Source organism: Gorilla gorilla, chromosome 6 (genome assembly GCF_029281585.2).
Source record: "Gorilla gorilla gorilla isolate KB3781 chromosome 6, NHGRI_mGorGor1-v2.1_pri, whole genome shotgun sequence".
Lineage (NCBI taxonomy): Eukaryota > Metazoa > Chordata > Mammalia > Primates > Hominidae > Gorilla > Gorilla gorilla.
The window spans coordinates 13,771,506-13,792,776 of NC_073230.2; the positions used below are offsets into that span (position 1 = coordinate 13,771,506).

The 21,271-nt window shown below is 45.7% G+C and overlaps 1 protein-coding gene across 3 annotated transcripts in view; it reads right to left on the reverse strand.

Annotated features, from left to right (window-relative positions):
• Nucleotides 1–21,137, reverse strand: part of RAC1 (Rac family small GTPase 1) — a 29,839-nt gene extending 8,702 nt beyond the window's left edge. Inside the window, exons 1-3 of one of the 3 annotated variants that reach the window (XM_004045076.5) lie at nucleotides 20,790–21,137; nucleotides 8,008–8,079; nucleotides 3,227–3,344 (exon numbers count right to left, since the gene is read on the reverse strand). In XM_004045076.5, the coding sequence (XP_004045124.1) occupies nucleotides 3,227–3,344; nucleotides 8,008–8,079; nucleotides 20,790–20,824 (225 nt within the window). In that variant the 5' untranslated portion in view covers nucleotides 20,825–21,137. The remainder of the gene's footprint in view (nucleotides 1–3,226; nucleotides 3,345–8,007; nucleotides 8,080–20,789) is intronic. The other 2 variants (XM_063708094.1, XM_063708093.1) reach the window with 2 other exon arrangements.
• Between the last annotated feature and the right edge of the window lie 134 nt (nucleotides 21,138–21,271).

The window sequence follows — 21,271 nt, forward strand, 5'->3', positions numbered from 1 at the left end:
TGGCCAGGCGTAGTGGCTCACGCCTGTAATCCCAGCACTTTGGGAGGCAGAGGCAGGCGGATCACCTGAGGTCAGGAGTTGGAGACCAGCCTGACCAAAGTGGAGAAACCCCGTCTCTACTAAAAATACAAAATTTGTAATCCCAGCACTTGGGGAGGCCAAGGCGGGCAGACCACAAGCTTAGGAGATCAAGACCATCCTGGCTTACATGGTGAAACCCCGTCTCTACTAAAAATATAAAAAATTAGTCGGGTGTGGTGGCGGGCGCCTGTAGTCCCAGCTACTCGGGAGGCTGAGGCAGGAGAATGGCGTGAACCCAGGAGGTGAAGCTTGCAGTGAGCCAAGATCGCACCATTGCACTCCAGCCTGGGCGACAGAGCGAGACTCCGTCTCAAAAAAAATAAAATAAAATACAAAACAAAATTAGCCAGGCATGGTAGCACATGCCTGTAGTCCCAGCTACTCGAGAGACTAGGGCGGGAAAGTCGCTTGAACCTGGGAAGCGGAGGTTGCAGTGAGCCGAGATCACACCATTGCACTCCAGCCTGGGCAACAAGAGCGAAACTCTGTCTCAAAAAGAGAAAACAACAACAACAACAACAACAACAACGTTTAGCCTAGAGAGAAAATGAAACAACTGGCATGACGCACTGGGGTCCTGGCTGACCCCAACATGGAGGCTCAGCATCTCAGCGAACCCGCTGCACAGCCTGAGTCTCAGGACACACAGAGGGCTCAGGACTCGTTGTGACACTGACAGGTCACTTAGGATCCCACTCACGCCACCAATGCTGGTACAAGCAGGCAAATAAATACAGGTGATCTACACAAGGGAAGATGCTGGACTTGAGCATCACTCTGACAAGACTTGATTCTGTGCATAGCAACTGAAGATGAGTATGCAGAACTTAGCAAAGATTTTCAAGAGAAAATAATGTAAGGATTACGCAATTCGGGAAAATAAAAACCTGAAGGGCAATTTCAACTAAGAACGGCGACTACCTGCTCACCATCTTTTGGAGAACGAAGAAGAAACGAATGGTCTGAACAGACTTAGCCAGACAGAGCTGCCCAACAGAGAGGATGCCAATGTTAAATGACCACAAGAAATGTAACATCTCTTTTTAGGACACCCTAGATAAGAAATCTTCCAACTGGTCCTTCAGGACAGTGTCTAAGCAGTCTTGAATGAGCTACATCAACAGGTCTGCAGACCACAGAGCCAGCAGTCAGGGACCACATTCCATGTGGTACAAAATTTAGAGGTTTCCCCTTTATCAACAAGAGACCCAGGTGCCAGCATGTTACTACCAGATCCCGTTCTTCTTAGGACAGTGTGGCTCAAAGGGATGAGACCTTCCAGACACTGGTATCTGAGCATTTGTGGCCTGCCCCTGAGTTGTCAAGATAATTTCCTTATCTCTGAAGGACTCCAGACAGGAATGCTTCCACTGCTGGGTGGGTGCTCGCCCCTCTTGCTCCTTAAGCGCCCGGCTCACCCCCTTGCTAGCACAGGGTGTCTTACACAGTTTATGGGACTTTTCTGTGAACTATCTGAGGGCAAGAACCATGTCCCACTCCCTCCTTGCTCCTCAAATATTTTATAGGAAAGCAGTCCACAGTCTCACACAGAGGAAACATGAAGTTTAAGTTCTAGCCCTATGACGACAACACCTACTTTGATACCAGGCCTCACACTCTACAGCTTTGTTCAAGCTGAGGAGAGTTATCCTTCCTTATCTGTGTGTTCCTCAGAACACAAAGTGGGACTCCTGCCAAGTCACCCTTGACTTACTGTGAGGCCTTCCTTAGAGAGGCCTCACCCTGCCCGGTACCCCCTGAGTCACAGCAGGGTGGCTCTCGTTTCTCAGAATGACACCACACCCTTCCACATGTGTCCAGTGGGCTGAAGTCTCCTACTCTACCAGCCAGTAAGTTTTTAAACCCATTTACAATCTGAATTATTAAACATCCACTGGGTATAGAATAGTTTCCTAAGATACTGAAGAATTTGAATTGTCTGGGGATTCTAGACTGATTTTTAATACAGCAGACTTAACTACTAATTTATTTCATCCATATTACCCCCTACAACGAAGTACTGCTTGAATCCATCACAGGCTGCCTCATTGTCAATCAGGGCTCAATGCCAGCCTTTCTCTAGGATGTCTTCCTGACCTCAACCCAACCCCAATCCCTCCAGCCAACCCAGGTGTGCTGAGCACCACACAACTTCCACTCACTTGGGCACAACGTGTAAAGCAGCACTCTCTATGCCGACCCACCCGCACACCAAAGAACAGGAGAATTCTGACAGCGGCTGGCCCCACAGTGTGTGCTATGTGCCCAGGACTGTTACGCATGCATGACATGTACTCATCTCACCCTACAAGGAAACAGGCAAAGATTGGAGAGAGGATGAAGCCTGCCTGAAGTCACAGAGCTAGGACATGCACACAGGTTATCAACCCAAGGAATCTCAAGCATATTTAACTTTTGCTTCCAAAGACACTTTTAAAAATGAAGAACAAACATGTAACAAGATAAGCAAATGATACACAAGTAAAACAACTGCTTAAAGAAAAGTAACTTTTAACCACAACAATGTCTTCTAAGTACCCATTTTCACCAGCTACTGCTCTAATTAGCTTTGGTAAATAAATCACTTAGTTGTCTGATACAGAAGCAAAACTAAACTTTTTTTTCTGATTAGACACAGTGGATACATTTTACAAAACCAAAACTGCAATCTACATTGAATAAATGTAGGTTCTATACCCATACAAATTATGTATTTTGTGGGAAAAAATGTATTAAACCTGTGAGATTAGTTACTAACTTGGTTTAAAGAAACCTGAACCTTAACTGCCTAGTTTGATTCTGTGGTACAAAAATGTCACACAGCAAACTTGCCTTCAAACTAACTGGTGTTGAAAACTGGTTTGCAAAAACAAAACAAAAAGTACCTCTTTCATACGGTTATTCTAAAGCTAAATGGAAGACTGTAAAATGCCCAACAATGGAACAGCTGGTAACGCTCAAAACACAAAACCCCTGGGCTTGCATCTAGGGGGATGTTTATATGGAACCAATTCCACCCTGTTTGCTATTTACTCAATACCCAAATGATGGCAATATAAGCAAGTCCACAGGTAACATGCACTAATCAAGCGCTCGAGAATTATATACTCTAAAAGACACATTAAAAATCAGCTGCAATCCTTACTGTTTGCGGATAGGATAGGGGGCGTAATCTGTCATAATCTTCTTGTCCAGCTGTATCCCATAAGCCCAGATTCACCGGTTTTCCATCTACCATAACATTGGCAGAATAATTGTCAAAGCTGTAGAATGGAATGAAAATGGTTAGTCACAGGTGTAGAAGCTAAGTCACTGTCCCAGCCATCCTAGAGAAGGTGTGCCAAGAAAAAGGCTGGGGATGGGCCTGGAGGCTGCCACACCAGCAAATGTCCCTGCAGGCACAAGGAGGAAGGAGGCAGGGGCAAAACTTGCAGGAAACAAACCAAACCCAACCCAAAACTTAACAGAAATGAAAGAAACAAACAACAAGCTATTTAAGTGAAACAAATCACTGTCAGAAATAAAAACATTTTACTTTAAACAAAGTTTAAGACTTTTATCCCCAGAAGAAATAAAGGTACAATTAGCCCCGCTTTCAAATCCTACTTGTTGGGTTTTTCATGTACTTATGTTGCTCATTTTCAGCAAGAGAGCTAGCTGGCCACTAGAGCTACCCTCTGCAGGGTTTCCAGAAGGCCTGAGTGTAGAGCAGTCACACAAAACACACCTGACTTAACAAGCCTCCCAATAACATTTTCAAAGTGAGTGTAACTGATGATACAAATGTTTAAATTCATGTGAAGTTGCTACACAAATTAGTCAGGAGAGATAACCCAGCAAAGCCTACAGGCTGACAGAGGGAAATCAGACTGATGTTAAAAATTGCTACTGGTCAGCAGAAACCAAGCTTTAGAAGAAAACAGTGTTTCCTCTGGACAGGAAGGCAAAAAAGAAAAAAAAAAAAAGGAAAAATATAATAAAAAGCAGAGGCTGGGCACGGTGGCTCACACCTGTAATCCCAGCACTTTGGGAGGCCGAGGTGGGCGGATCACCTGAGGTCAAGAGTTCGAGACCAGCCTGACCAACATGACGAAACTTTGTGTCTACTAAAAATGCAAAAATTAGCCAGGGCGTGGTGACAGGTACCTGTAATCCCAGCTACTTGGGAGGCTGAGGCAAGAGAATCGCTTGAACCCGGGAAGCAGAGGTTGCAGTGGGCCAAGTTGCGCCACTGCACTCCGGCCTGGGCAACAAGTGCGAAACTCGGTCTCAAAAAAAAAAAAAAAAAAAAAGAAGAAGAAGAAAGAAAAGGTGTGATGGTGATGGACATGTTAATTATATTTCCATAAGAAAAAGATTTTTGGATAAATAGTATTGTGACTTTTTTTCCCCATAAGGGAAAAAGAATCAGGTCCTTGCCTCATTCTATAGCAAAAATAAGTCCTAAATGAATTAAAGATAAAAATTTTAGCCACAAAAATCCTAGAAAAAAATACTAGAGCATACTTTTGCATTATTTAAGTAGGAAAGGCCTTTCTAAGTACAACATACAATGCTGAGGGAGAGGTGGTATTATCATTTTTTTTTTTTTTTTTTTTTTTGAGACAGAATCTCACTCTGTCGCCCACGCTGGAGTGCAGTGGTGCCATCTCGGCTCACTGCAACCTCCACCTCCTGGGTTCAAATGATTCTCCTGCCTCAGCCTCCTGAGGAGCTGGGATTACAGGTGCACGCCACCACACCCGGGTAATTTTTGTATTTTTAGTAGAGATGGGGTTTCACCATGTTGATCAGGCTGGTCTTCATCTCCTGACCTCATAATGCGCCCACCTCAGCTTCCCAAAGTGCTGGGATTACAGGTGTGAGCCACTGTGCCCGGGTAAGGTGGTATTATTTACATTACATGCTAAATTTCTATATGGCAGAAGACACCATAATGAAGTACAAAGACAAATGACAGACTGAGGATTATTTACAAAACGTTCCATCAGGCCACGTGCAGTGGAGCATGCTACTCAATAGGCTGAGGTGGAAGGACCAGTAGTTCAAGTCCGGCCTGGGCAATACTGCAAGACCCCATCTCAAAAAAAAAAAAGGGGGGGGGGGGAGGGAGGGAGGTAGGAAGGGAGGGAGGGGAAAAGAAAGGAGAAGGAAGGTGGGAAGGAGGGAAGGAGTAGGAGAGGAGGGAAGGAGGGAGAGAGGGAGGGAGGGAAGGAGGGAGGGAAGAAAGGAAGGGAGGAAGGGAGGGAGAGAGGGAGGGAGGGAGGGAGAGAGGGAAGGAAGGAAGGAAATGTTCCATCAGTAAGAAAAAATTTCAGTAGAAAAATACTAAAGATTTAAACAGACAATTCACAAGAGACTAAAAATGTAAACATTCAAAAGAGTCAGGTGTGGTGGCTCACGCCTGTAATCCCAACACTTTGGGAGACCAAGGTGGAGAATCACCTGAGGCCAGGCGTTCAAGACCAGCCTGGGCAATATAGCAAAACATAGCTCTACAAAAACACATGTATATATTTTTTCTTTTTTGGAGACAATGTCTTGCTCTGTTGCCCAGGCTGGAGTGCAGAGGCACAATCTTGGCTCACTGCAACCTCCACCTCCCAGGTTCAAGCAATCCTCCTGCCTCAGCCTCCCGAATAGCTGGGATTATAGTCATGTGCCACCATGCCCAGCTAATTTTTGTATTTTTAATAGAGACAGGGTTTCACTATCTTGGCCAAGTTGGTCTCAAACTCCTTACCTCAGTGATCCGCCCAGCTCAGCCTCCCCAAGTGCTGGGATTACAGGCGTGAGCAAAATTTTTTAATTAAAAAAAAACAAAAAAATTCAAAAGATTTTAACCACATCTGTGATTGGAAATGAAAACGGTTAGATAACTTCAACCCACGTTAATGGCAGTGTGTACTAAGCGGCCACTTAAGTCAAGGCCAGCAAAGTGACAGCTTTATAGATAGCAATTTGGTAGTTATCTACCAAAAAATAATTTTTTAATTTTTTTTTTTTTTTTTTGGGAGACAGTCTCACTCTGTTACCCAGGCTGAAGTGCAGTAGCACAATCTTGGCTCACTGCAACCTCTGCTTCCCGGGTTCAAGCAATTCTCATGCCTCAGCCTCCTGAGTAGCTGGGACTACAGGAGTGCACCACCACACCCGGCTAACTACTGTATTTTTAGCAGAGGTGGGGGTTTTACCATGTTGGCCAGGTTGGTCTCGAACTCCTGACCTCAAGTGATCCTTCCGTCTTGGCCTCCCAAAGTGCTGGGATTACAGGCGTGAGCAATCACGCCCAGCTGTATCTACCAAAATGTAAAACATCCATTGTCTTTTGATTTGGCACGATTTTACTTCTAATAATCTATCAAGTGTACACAAAGACATAAGGAACAACACTGAACCCAGCAATGTTTGTTAACACCAAGAGTCCAAGTGACCAGTGGGTTAAATCAGTTACAGTACTTCAAAATCATTAATCATTAATGATTAAACCTTTATCTACATATGTAGATAAGGAAAATCTCCCCCATAAATTTAGGACAACAGGGACAGCATGATTCCACTTACAGTAAAAAATGGGCGCCGTGGCTCACGCCTGTAATCCCAGCACTTTGGGAGGCTGAAGTGGGCAGATCACCTGAGGTCAGGAGTTTGAGACCAACCTGGCCAACATGGTGAAACCCGTCTCTACTAAAGAAACAAAAATTAGCCAGGTGTGGTGGTGTATGCCTGTAATCCCAGCTACTTGGGAGGCTGAGGCAGAGAATCACTTGAACCCAGGAGGCAGACGCTGCAGTGAGCTGAGATCGCATCACAGCACTCCAGCCTGGGCGAGAGAGAGAGACTAACTCCAAAAAAAAAAAAAAGGAAAACAACAACAACAACAACAAAAACATGGGTACAACACTTCAGAGAGCACCTGGGTGTGTGTTGTGCCTGAGGAGGTGAACACAGGTGGGGAGGAGGCAACACCTCCCCAGCTTGCACAGGGAGGACTCACAGCAGCTGCAGGATGGTGCATTATGAGGCTCAGCTACGTGGGCTCCCGGGTAACCCATCACCAGAGCAGCACTTTCCTGTCTCCACCCAATTCTGCTGCCTACAGGGAGCAAGCAATTCAACAGCCAATTCCACCCTCCCATTCCCCCTTCAACACACACACCCAAGTTTCAATTCCAAAGCTCTACACCTCAATGCGGACATGTAACCAACTGATGACTTATCAGAAAAGGCCAATTAAAACGTAATGGAATCTTTCCCGTTCCAGTTCCCAGAAAGCCAATGTATCTGAAACTCGTGCACTGACAAGGACTGTTTCTGATCAGACTTTTGGTCAGAGTTCTTGCGTCCAACTCTGGTTTTCTTCAACATCATCCAGTCTCCATACTTCACAGACAGTTAAAGTTTGCTTTCTGGATGTCTAAAAACCAATTAGCAGAGTTGTGAAAAGTTTATATTACCCTAAGTTTCTTTTTATTTTTTCTTTTGAGATGGAGTTTCGCTCTCATTGCCCAGGCTGGAGTGCAATGGCGTGATCTTGGCTCACTGCAACCTCCGCCTCCAGGGTTCGAGTGATTCTCCTGCCTCAGCCTCCCAAGTATGTGGGATTACAGGCACCCGCCACTACACCCGGCTAATTTTTTGTATTTTTAGTAGAGATGGGGTTTCATCACGTTGACCACGCTGGTCTCGAACTCCTGATCCTCAGTTGATCCACCCGCCTCAGTCTCCCAAAGTGCTGAGATCACCACCCCCAGCCCTATTTTTTAAAAGCCTAATATACCTTACAATTAGGTTTCAGTGAATGTTTCAGAAAAAATTAGTATCTGTTCATATGAGGATTAAAGATGGCTTTACAGCAAAACAAATGGTCAAAGAAATGTGAAAACCGGAACACAAACAAGTTAATTCCCAATTTAAGATACTTACACAGTAGGGATATATTCTCCAGGAAATGCATTGGTTGTGTAACTTATCAGTAGGCAAGTTTTACCTACAGCGCTAAAGAGAAAGAGAAAAAAGGTTGCTTAGTCAACATGAATGTAATCTTAGCTTTCACTATTAGATTAAAATAATTTCTAGAGAAAAAAATCAAGGCATATACATCACATACTTAGCATTAAAGAAAATGTTTTCTATAACCCTTTATCACCACATACACATTGGTACCCTGAAATTTAAAGTAAACAAACTAGAATTTCTCAGAAAGAGTCAGGAGCCATCACATTCTGTTTAGGTACCTGGTGTTAGCATTAATAGTCAAGAAACAGTTGTCACCTATGTACAAGACTCAAGAGAAACAAGATTTTAAAACTTCACGTCTCTTCTATGAACATCTGTAGAGCCTTTCATCAAAAATCTTAAGTTTGATCCTGAAGATATTTTCTTTTCTTTTCTTTTTTTTTTTTTTTTTGAGACTGAGTCTCGTGCTGTCGCCCCGGCTGGAGTGCAGTGCAGAGGCACCATCTTGGCTGACTGCAACCTCTGCCTCCCAGGTTCGCTGCCTCAGCCTCCGAAGTAGCTGGGATTACAGCTGTCCACCACCACGCCTGGATAATTTTTTTGTATTTTTAGTAGAGATGGGTTTTCGCCATGTTGGCCAGGCTGGTCTCGAACTCCTGACCTCAAGTGATCCACCCACCTGGACCTCCCAAAGTGCTGGGATTACAGGCATGAGCCACCACACCCAGCCTAAAGGTATTTTAATTAACACTAATATACAAACACAGCTTTCCTCTTTAAGTAACTTATTCTGCTGCCTTAAGTGGCACAGCTCAAAATCCCACCACATCCCTACAGCCTCCCCTATGGCAATCAGCAATGACTGTTCTCTTGAGAGAAAGTGCTTAGTCAATAAACCACCACACGTAACTGCCATCACATTGATTCAGCTGTATTTAACTGCCACCTCCCCCAGCCCCAATCCTCACACAGCACCATAAGTCTATAAGCAGGGACTATCACAATACATCCCAGACATTTAATTAACAGCTCAGAGACAATGGGAGTTAAACTTGCCAAACAGAGAAGTGTGTAGAAATACTTCACAGAAAGGAGCACCACCTGCACAACTGGCAATGGGTAGAGACTAATCCTAATATTACCAGTGTGCCGCCAGGCAGAAGAGTGGTGGCTGAAAGTCTCCCAACCACCTGTAATGTTTTTCAAGAGGCTATCACCTAATAACTAAGGTCACCACATCATTAGCAAAACATAAAGGTCTCCAATTTTTACAGCATTGACAAGGCAAGCTTAAGGGCTTACATGAGAGCTCAAGTCTCTGGCATCCTGAGGGTTCAGTTAGCCAAGTGCTCTCCTTAATGAGCCCTTCTCTCTGCTGTGCTGTCAGTTTACCAAGGTCACAATGATACATCAGCGTCATAATTTTAAGATTTTTGTCGTTCAATCTCAACTACTATAAATTAGAATTCACCATAAAGTTAAGCGCTTTTCCATTTTCCCTCACACTCAAGGCAGATTACAGGCCCAGCCAGTCTTGCCAATATTCATTCACTCATGACATTATTGAGGGCTTAACAAAAGTTGGAACTCCCCATTCCAAAGACTTTAGAGAGTCAAACATTACATCACCAGGAAGTAGCTTCCAACTCCTAAAGGCTTTCTAAACAGAAATGACTCATTGGACATATATTTCGTTAAAAGCTTAGAATGGGAAAATAAACCTGTATGAGCAGGAGCCTAAGCTTTGGAGTCAGAAGCCCAGATTTGAGACCCAGGGCCAATTCTAGCACGTACTGGCTGTATTTTTTGGCAAGTTTCAACTTCCTCATGCCTTTTTTTTTCACCTGCAAAATTAATGCAGAACTACCAGCTCCATCCCCAAACTACTGTGAGCATTAATTCAATTTCAATTTATATCAACCGTGTGCTACACCAGAAGCACACTAGGTGCTAAAGATATATCAATGAACAAGACCTCATGAAGTAAGTGCAGTTGTTAAATTTAAAAATTAAGAATGCAATCATCACATGAAATTATGGGTGTGATAACTGTCATTATTAAAGCAGCTCTGGAAATGTACAGCAAAAGAGCTAACATTTCTAGAGCTGAAAAAAATATTTTTAGGCCAGGCATGGTGGCTCATGCCTGTAATCCTAGCACTTTGGGAGGATGAGGTGGGTGGATCGCTTGAGCCCAGGAGTTCAAGACCAGCTTCGCCAACATGGAGAAACCCGTTCTGTACTAAAAATACAAAAATTAGGTGGGTGTGGCGGTGTGCAGCTGTAGTCTCAGCTACTTGGGGGGCTGAGGCAGGAGGATCACTTGAACCCAGGAGGGAGGTCAAGGCTGCAGTGAAACAAGATTGCACCAGTGCATCCAGTCTGAGGGACAAAGTGAGACCCTGTCTCAAAAAAATAAATTTTTTTAAATTAAAAAATAAAAGCCTGGGCCGGGCGCGGTGGCTCACGCCTGTAATCCCAGCACTTTGGGAGGCCGAGGCGGGCGGATCACGAGGTCAGGAGATCGAGACCATCCTGGCTAACACAGTGAAACTCCGTCTCTACTAAAAATACAAAAAATTAGCTGGGCGTGGTAGTGGGCGCCTGTAGTCCCAGCTACTCGGGAGGCTGAGGCAGGAGAATGGCGTGAACTCGGGAGGTGGAGCTTGCAGTGAGCCGAGATCGCGCCACTGCACTCCAGCCTGGGCGACAAAGCAAGACTCCGTCTCAAAAAAATTAAAAAATAAAAAATAAAAGCCTGGTGCAGTGGCTTAGGCCTGTAATCCCAGCACAGGGGCCTGAGGTGGGAGGATCGCTGAGACCAGGAGTTCAAGACCAGCCTGGGCAACATAGGGAGACCTTGTTTCCACAAAAAATTCAAAAATAAGTGGTGGCTCTTGCCTGTAGTCCCAGCTACTCAGGAGGCTGAAGCAAGAGGATCCCTTCAGCCCAGGAATTCAGGGCAGCAGTGAGCTGTGATCACGCCACTCCACCCAGCCTAGGTGACAAAGCACGATCCCATCTCAACAATAAAAAAATAAGTGGGCAGTGGCATAGGGAAATACGTTACCTCTTCTTGTTAAGGACGTGGGGACTAGATCCTACTTGGAAAGTCACAGGTTTTAAATTGCCAAGAAAGCACTGGATTTTAGAAGAAGCCTCCAACTGCAGTGTGGCAGGAAGCCTGAGGACGCCAGGGACTCAGTCAAGGCAGACGCACATGCAAGCTGTTGCTGCAGTCCAGGAGCCACCCATGGTCGCCTGGACAAAGAATGGGGACTGGACAGTGAACACAAGTGGGCTGTTTCTTGGACTGCTTGAACTTGGAGGCAGATCAAGCATCGCTTACCCATGGTTTGGATGTGGCAGCTTAGGAAGAAAGTGGAGCCTAAGGCTCTAAGGGACCTTTTTAAAAATGATAAAGGTTGGCTGGGTGCGGTGGCTCACACATGTAATCCCAGCACTTTGGGAGGCCAAGGCGGGCGGATCACCTGAGGTCAGGAGTTCGAGAAGAGCCTGACCAACATGGAGAAACCCCTCTCTACTAAAAATACAAAATTAGCCGGGCGTGCATGCCTGTAATCCCAGCTACTCGGGAGGCTGAAGCAGGAGAGTCGCTTGAACCCGGGAGGCGGAAGTTGCAGTGAGCCGAGATTGCGCCATTTGCACTCCAGCCTGGGCAACAAGAGCAAAACTCCGTCTCAAAAAAAAAAAAAAAAAGATAAAGGTTGTGTAAAAACCTTAACAATAGTTGCCACTCAGTGTCAAGGATAAGCTGCTATGAAGGTTTTGACTGTTATGATAAAATGTCATTATCACTTCTTTTACTATCCTGTCCTAAGTCTCTATGTATATGAGGAACAAAACTACTACTATAAAGGCAACCAGCTGTGTCTAAAATCCTCTAAACTTCCTTTCCTGAATGACATCTTTAGCTGAGAAAGGCTCAACCGGGAAGAAATTCAAGGTACTGGCATAATCTGATATTGACTGAAATTTTATTACCAATCACTATTTGTCACAAATCTATGTCTTATAAGAATATGATTATTAAATTACAGAATTCTTACTTTAAAGTGCAACCTTATATTTAAGCTTAGTGCAATCAAAAGAAAAAATCAACTCCTAAGTCTTCTGATTAAAACTTTTACTTAATTTATTCAAATAGGTAAAAGAAAAAGGTTATTCCACTCCTATTAGTGTATATTCATTCCTTGTCCACGCTGTGCTTCCACAAACAAAGTCAACATCTGCACTGGGCAATGTGACAGCCTTTCCATGGCCTTTCCCTCATGAAGAATGGAAGCCGTATTTGGCCACAAGTCTTGACTGATACTGCTGAAGAATTTCTGGTAGTTACTACTTGCTTTGGAATTTCTAACTTTATATAATTAACTGCTCAGTTCAACCTCTTTTCAATCATTGAGCAATGTCATCACTCTAGGAAACGAACATGAGTCAGCTGGAAGAAAGTTCATGCCATTTCTACATTGGATTTCCCCCTAGCTCATGATGCTACAATTTTTTTTAACCTATCTGTGCTTCCCCTGCCCTGTCCTGTAGAAATAACCACAATGAAAGCAAATAACTTATGTTCCTATTATGTTCTTCATTTTTCCATTAAGAGAACTTTAAGACGGAGTCTTGGCTCTGTCTTCCAGGCTGGAGCCCAATGGTGCAATCCTGGCTTACCACAACCTCTGCCTGCTGGATTCAAACAATTCTCCTGCCTCAGCCTCCCAAGTAGCTGGGACTACACGTAAGCACCACCACATCTAGCTAATTTTTTTTTTTTTTTTTTGTATTTTCAGTAGAGACAGGGTTTTGCCATGTTGGCCAGACTGGTCTCGAATTCCTGACCTCAGGAGATCCACCCCATCGACCTCCCAAAGTGCTGGGGTTACAGGCGTGAGCCACCACGCCCAGCCAAGAGAACTTTTTACTTACTTTTTGAGGGGAGTGGGGTAAACTTTAATGTTACTTCCTGAAATCTATAAACCAAAACTTAAAGGAAAATCAACAAATCTAGAAACACTAGGAATTTCCTCATGTTAAAAAAATAAATAAAAGATCCAGGAAGCTCAAAAAATAACAGCTTTCTGCACTGCCTTCTTTTAAAGACACGTTGATCTTAGGACAGAAAAGCCAAGCTCTTCCAATGACAATTACAATTGCAAACCAAAATACAGAGCATATATTGCTGTCTAAAAGTGAGTATATCTTGGCCAGGCGCGGTGGCTCTTCCCTGTAATCCCAGCAAGAGGCCAAGGCGGGTGGATCACTTGAGGCCAGGAGTTCGAGACCAGACTGACCAACACAGTGAAACTGCATCTCTATTAAAAATACAAAAAATTAGCTGAGTGTGGTGGCAGGCGCCTGTAATCCCAGCTACTCAGGAGGCTGAGGCAGAAGTATCGCTTGAGGCCACGGGGTAGAGGTTGCAGTGAGCTGAGATCGCATCACTGCACTCCAGCCTGGGCAACAGAGCGAGACTCTCTGACTCAAAAAACAAAAAAAAGTACACAGATCTTAAGGACAAGGCAGTAGAATTTAGTAACTGTCAAATATATATTCCTACTTATTGAATAAATTAAAGACCTCGCATAAAGGTCCTCGATTTAACCTGACAAACAAGGTATGGGGATTCTGTAACGGTAGGCCTTCTATATAATTGCGTTAACTATGCAGATAAAATCTGTCCAGAAAAAGACACCACTAGAGTAGTGCAGTGCTAAATAAACACAAAGCCCAATCTCAAGTTATGACGTTCTACTACCAATATCTGACTTCACAATCAATGTAAAGAAAGCTAGCCATAAGCCAGGCGCGCTGGCTCATGCCTGTAATCCCAGCACTTTAGGAGGGCAAAGTGGGCGGACGGCCTGACCTTAGGAGTTCAAGACCAGCCTGGGCAGCACAGTGAAACCCCGTCTCTACTAAAATACAAAAGAAATTAGCTGGGTGTGGTGGCACACGCCTGTAATCCCAGCTACTCAGGAGGCTGAGGCAGGAGAATTGCTTGAACCTGGGAGGCAGAGGTTGCAGTGAGCTGATTTCGTGCCACTGCACTCCAGCCCGGCAACAGAGCAAGACTCTGTTTCTACCAAAAAAAAAAAAAAAAAAAAAAAGCCAGCAATTATTACCACTAGAAGCTTCAAAAAATTAAGATAGTGCATAAAGTTTCTCACTTAGGCTGAAGACACTATGTACAACTGAGCTGAAGTCTGAATCCACCCTTCCAGAATCAAGGCTAACCCTGGTGTAGTTGATACAAGCCAGCTGAACACGCAAGAGTTCAAAAATAAGAATTTATATGTAACTGCACACAGCCCCTATTCTTTTTCAAAATCAGGCCAGGCGTGGTGGCTCACGCCTGTAATCCAATCACTTTGGGAGGCCGAGGCAGGTTGATCACCTGAGGTCAGGAGTTCCAGACCAGCCTGGCCAAGATGGTGAAACCTGTCTCAACTAAGAATACAAACATTAGCCAGGCATGGTGGTGGGTGCCTGTAAGCCCAGCTACTCAGGAGGCTGAGGCAGAAGAATCGCCTGAACCTGGGATGCGGAGATTGCAGTGAGCAGAGATCATGCCATTGCACTCCAGCCTGGGCAACAGAGCAAGACTACGCCTCAAAAAGAGCAAAACAAAACAAAACAAAAAACAAAATCAACTCCTCTATAAATCCTCTTAAAAGGTTCCCTCTGATAACAGGAAGACATGATAAAGTAAATACAGCAAAATGAACAAGAAGAGCAAAATGCTGTCATAGAATCCAGGCCATGGGTATGTGCATGTTGACTGTACAATGCTTTCCACTAGTCTGTTTGAAATTTTTCATATTAACACATTGCAGGAAAATATTCCTACTGATCACATGCAATCCTGCCTTGGTGGCAAAGACTCTTGATAAAAACATCTCCTTTCTAGGAAGACTACAATTTTAAGAGCTACGTGGTGATGGAGATGTGAAAAAGTAGGCAGTACTAAGGTATCAGATGACTAACGCAAAAGACAGAAAGTTATAAAGGGTGAATTTAAGGTTTCTAAAAATGGCTTCCTGATGCTCCTCCCACTTAGCCCAACTCCAAACTTTTACTGTAACTATCATTTGAAATTAAAACACACACACACACACACATTATGTATAATTTTTTTGGTTTATCAAGAAAAAAACCACATTATGAATAATATCATCAACAAAGATCAGAACCATATACTACACCTAAATTTGGAGGCCAGTGCAGAATTCAAATACCTTTACCACAGGTCAAAAATATGGAACCCCATGCCTTGAGAGGAAAACACACAAAACAGCTGAAAAGCTTAAACAAATTCATGGTTCACACCACCACCGTTCAACGGAAGTAAAGAATAAATGTAAAGAATATTCCTGTAAGGATGATGTCACGGAAGGCATTTTTCACGTTCAGCTAAGAAACTCCTGGACAGTAATGTATGTCCAAGTCAGACATTGGGCTAGACAGGCCACTAGCCCAATCTGGACTCCACTTTGTATAAAGAGTGAAACAGAGAGGGCTTCAAGTCATTCGTTCCCATTCCTTTAATCAACCAACACCAAAACAATACTATTAAAATAGTTGTGGCCGGGTGCAGTGGCTCGGGCCTGTAATTCCATCACTTTGGGAGGCCAAAGCAGGAGAACTGCTTGAACCCAGGAGGCAGAGGTTGCCATGAGCCCGTATCGTGACACTGCATCCCAGCCTGGGTGACAGAGCAAGACTCCATCTCAAAAAATAGTAATAAGCAATAAAAAAATAAAAAATAAAATAATAAAACTGTTGTTTAGGCCAGGCACGATGGCTCACGCCCATAATCCCAGCACTTTGGGAGGCCAAGGCGGGCAGATCGCCTAAGGTCAGGAGTTCGAAACCAACCTGGTCAACATGGTGAAACCGTCTCTATTAAAAATACAAAAAATTGCCAGGCGTAGTGGCTCATGCCTGTAATCCCAGTACTTTCTGAGAGGCTAAGGCAGGTGGATAACCTGAGGTCAGGCGTTTGAGACCAACCTGGCTAACAAGGAGAAACCTCGTCTCTATTAAAAATAGGAAATTAGCCAGTGTGGTGGAGCGTGCCTGTAATCCCACCTACTCGACAAGCTGAGGCAGGAGAATCACTTGAACCCAGGAGGAGGTTGCAGTGAGCTGAGATCACACCACTGCACTCCAACCTTTGCAAAAAGGGTGAAAACTCCTTCTCAAAAAAAAAATTAGCTGGGCATGGTGGCAGGCACGTGTAGTTCCAGCTACTTGGGAGGCTGATGCAGGAGAATCGCTTGAACCCAGGAGGTGGAGGCTGCAGTGAGCCAAGATAAAATAAAAACAAAAAAATAATAAAACAGTTGTTTATAAATACCTGAATGTAAGATGCTGTCTTTTTTTTCCTTTTTGAGACGGAGTCTCGCTCTGTTACCCAGGCTGGTGTGCAGTGGCACGATCTCGGCTCACTGTAACTTCCACCTCCCTTGGTTCAAACAATTCCCCTGCCTCAGCCTCCCGAGTAGCTAGGATTACAGGCGCCCCCCACCATCCTTGGCTAATTTTTTTGCATTTTTAGTAGAGACAGGGTTTCACCATATTGGCCAGACTGGTCTCGAACTCCTGACTTCAGGCAATCCGCCTGCCTTGGCCTCCCAAAGTTCTGGGATTACAGGCATGAGCCATCGCACCTGGGTGATGCTGTCTTACCTAGGAAAAGCTGAGAGAAAATCTTGGGGCAAAGGTCCACTAAGTGAAAGTTAAAAGGTGGGGCAGCAGTAAGGTGGAGGAAAAAAAAATTATAGACCCCATGCTCAGAAAGGACTATCTTAGAATAAAAGAGTATCAACCCTAGGTAATATTTCTTGGCCAATCTCAATTAAATTGCTATTCAGGAAATCTAGAATTTTCTAACATGCTTTGCAAATTATTTCTGACTTTTTTTCTTTTTTTTTCAAGATAGAGTCTTGTTCTTGTTGCCCAGGCTGGATGGAGTGCAGTGACACAATCTCAGCTCACTGCAACTTCCGCCTTCCGGGTTCAAGTGATTCTCCTGCCTCAGCCTCCTGAGTAGCTGGGATTACAGGCGCCCACCACCACGCCCAACTAATTTTTGTACTTTTAGTAGAGACAGGGTTTTGCCATGTTGGCCAGGCTGGTCTCGAGCTCCTGACCTCAGGTGATCCGCCTGCCTCGGCCTCCCAAAGTGCTGAGATTACAGGCATGAGCCACCACACCTGGCAGACATATTTTCATATGGGCGTATTATCAGTCTCTATTAGTCAGGGTCTCAGAAGGAAAAAACTCATCCCAGAAGATTCAAATAGAGATTTTCATGAAGGAATTATTTACACAGCCCTGTAGGCAGAGTTAAGGAGCAAACAAGATGGCAAGGCATCCAATTCTAGCAATGATTAAGACAGAACCATCCCTAGGGATGATGAGACAAGGAGCAGGAGTTTCCTTAAGAGCCCAGTGTAAGCAGAGGCACAGGAGGGCAGGATGGAGGGACGTACAGCCTGAAAGGACACTGCCATGGTCCAGGCAAAGGGTCAAAGCAGGAATTGATGAAGATGTATCTCCTTTAAAAACAAACAAACAAAAAAAGACAGTTTCCCTCTGTCACCCAAGCTGGAGTGCAATGGTACAATCTTGGCTCACTGCAACCTCCACCTCCCAGGTTCAAGCGATTCTCCTGCCTGAACCTCCTGAATAGCTGGGATTACAGGCGTGCCCAGCTAATTTTTCTATTTTTGGTAGAGACAAGGTTTCGCCATATTGGCCAGACTGGTCTCAAACTCCTGACCTCAGGTGAACCGCCCACCTCGGCCTCCCAAAGTGCTGGGATTACAGGCTTGAGCTACCGTGCCCGGCCAAAGATGTATCTCTAATAGTTTTTGTTTTTGCTTTTTTCAGACAGGGTCTCACTCTGTCGCCCGGGCTGGAGTGCAATGGCACAATCTCAGCTCACTACAACCTCCACCTCCTGGGTTTCAAGCGATCCTCCCACCTCAGCCTCCGAGTAGCTGGAACTACAGGCACATGTGTCTACACCTAGCTAATTTTTGTATTTTTAGCAGAGACAGGGTCTCGCTATGTTGCCCAGGCTGGTCTTGAACTCCTAAGCTCTAGTGATCCACCCACCTTGGCCTCCCAAAATGCTGGGTTACAGGTGTGAGCCACCTGACCTGGCCAGGTACATTTCACTTCTAATATCACTTAGCTGTAGTCAACATCAATACTAAACATAGTATTAAAAAATAACTGTGCTTGCTCAAATGCTCATAACTAATTAAAAAAAAAAACAGACTGAAAACTCAAGGCCACAGACTTTTAAGCCTAATACTCCCTCACAGAGCCTCAGTAGTAGAAACCGCAATAACAGTACCTGGCACTTACTAAGCACTCAGCAAGGGGCACCTGCGAGGTAGTTAATAACCAACATCTTGTTCAGTCTTGTTGACCTCCCCCTGAACCGCCTCTCTTGGGAGGTGGGGGATGTGCTTAGGGTTACCCCATATAAGCGGTGGGGTGGGGATTTGAAGGTAGGATCCAGATTCCATGACAGACATTCAACAAGTTATTTGACTAGATAAAACAGCCAATTCAAACAGCAGAGGTCCACAATCGGTTAGTATTAAATAAACGTATCTGCTATGCTTATGTTTTAGTTTTAGAAATTTTCAAATAATTATCAGCAATATGACTTTAAAAAAAAAAAACAGGCCGAGGCGGGCGGATCACTTGAGGGTCAGGAGTTTGAGACCAGCCTGATCAACATGGTGAAACTCCGTCTCTACCAAAAAAATACAAAAAAAAAAAAAAAAACAAATTAGCTGGGCATGGTGGCTTGCGCCTGTAATCCCAGCTACTTGGGAGACTAAGGCACGAGAATCGCTTGAACCCGGGAGGCAGAGGTTGCAGGAGCAGAGATCGCGCCATTGCACTCCAGCCTGGGCGACAGAGTGAGACCCTGTCTCAAAAAAAAAAAAAAAAAAGAAAAGAAAAAAAAAGAAAAAAAAAATTGGGCCGGGCGCCGTGGCTCACGCCTGTAATCCCAACACTCTGGGAGACCCAGGCGGGTGGATCACCTGAGGTCAGGAATTCGAGACCAGCCAGGCCAACATGGTGAAACCCCGTCTCTACTAAAAAATACAAAAATTAGCCGGACACGGTGGCGCGTGCCTGTAATCCCAGCTACTAAGGAGACTGAGGCAGGAGGATCGCTTGAACCTGGGAGGCGGAGGTTGTAGTGAGCCGAAATCATGCCACTGCACTCCAGCCTGGGCAACAGAGTGAAACTCCGTCTCAAAAAAAAAAAAAAAAAAAAAAAGCCTGAATAGCCTACATACTCTAATACTCCTTCACACTTCCAAGACAAATCCGACAGATGGGCATCTTACAAAAATCAGCTGTCTAATTATCCTTCTTGCATCTGAATTGCAAGAACCAAAATCTGTCCTAATGATAAGTTTGAAGAATATCAACCCAGTTAACCGTGATGCCAGAACTTTCCTTGGACTTTACTGCAACATGTACCAGTTGCATTGAGTTTGATTAAACTGGTAGTAATTCTTCCTCGCTAACACTAACCTATACAAGCAACGTTGAGACGCGCGATTTTGCTCGGGTTACACTGAGATTCTTGTTTCCATGGGAGAAAAAAACTACATAAGACAAGTCTTGTCTTCCTCTAGGGCCTGTAACCATCACGGACAATCATGAAAAGCAATGCCTGGAGTCACAGGGGGCCAGTTCTGCTACATCCCATACCTAACGCGTTAAGCAAAGAACGGTTTTTTTTTGTCAATGACCACACCACGTTGTTTAAAAAAAAAAAAAAAAAAAAGAAAGAAAGAAAAGCAAAAACAGTCCCCCATTACAGCCGGCTCCTCCCAGCCAGCATCTTAAAAACTTTCTCCACGGAAAGGGCGAAAACAATTTTAAGAATCCTAACAGTGGCAGAAGTGTAAGTCAAAAAACCTGTCGAAAATAAGTTGAGAGGCCGGGCGCGGTGTCACCCCAGCGCTTTTGGAGGCTGAGAGGCAGGAGAATCACTTGAGCGCAGGAATTCGAGACCAGCCTGGACAACACAGTGAGACCCCATTTCTACAAAAAAACTTTTAAAGATTAGCCAGGCGTGGTGGCACACGCCTGTAATCCCAGCATTTCGGAGGCTGGGATGGGAGGATCGCTTGAACCCAGGAGTTCGAGACCGGCCTGGGCAACACAGCGAGACCCCGTCTATAAAAAAAAAATTTTTTAAAGAAAAGTTTGGGGGCACCAAAGCGGCCCGTACAATCAAGCATGCATCAAATATGATCGACTTGACCGCCGCGTTCCCAACCCAATTCTCAAAAGGGGATCGAGAGGTTCATGCAAAAAAAAAGAAAGGGTCCCTTTTTGGAAAAATGGTCAAAATCTCCAAGAGCGCTTGCTCTACGAGCGCTCCTGAGGAGGGAGGCGGGCGGCGTCTGGGAAGAAAGCCTGAGGGTGGAGTTCACTTTTCCCTCTGGCCGGCGAGCGGCGAGGCCCTCCTCCATCGAGAGCCGGAACCAGGCACGCGCCGCCCGGGCCGTCAGGGTCCGGTGGGGGCGCCCGCCCGCGGCCCCCGCCCCGCGACACAGGCCCAGGCCCACCGCCTACGCGAGACCGCGGCGGACGCCGGCCTGCCTGGGCCCCAGTCCGGGCCCAACCCCCCTCCACGCCCGATCCCGCGGCCTCCAGCCCGGCCCCGGCCGCGCACTCACCCGTCTCCCACCACCACACACTTGATGGCCTGCATCAGGGCCGCTCGCTGGGCCGCGGCGGCGGCGGCAGGGCGCTGAGATAGCAAGCGGCGGGCTCGGGGCGCGGCGGACGGGCGCGCGGCTTGCGGGCGGCGGGGCGCTGGGTGCCGGGGCCGCTGTCCACGCCGCCTCGCCCTCCGCGGACTGGAAGCCGATGCCCGGCAGTGGCCACCACCCAAAGCTGAGGAAAACTGCAGAGAAACAGGAAATGGCCGCTCCACTCACATCCGGCCTCCCCTCCCCCGCGCCGGCGCCGCCGCTCCCAGGTTCCGGGCGGGGCCACTCCCGCCCGCGCCGCTCCCGGAGTTTCTCTGGACTTCGGGAATGCTCGGAAGCGCTCGGGCCCACTCGGCTCCGGCCGCGGGGCGTGGCAGCCGCCATCTTGGCGCGCTAAAGCGGCCTGGGCGTGGCCGGGCCTGCAAGTCCTTTCCCTGGGTTTCAGG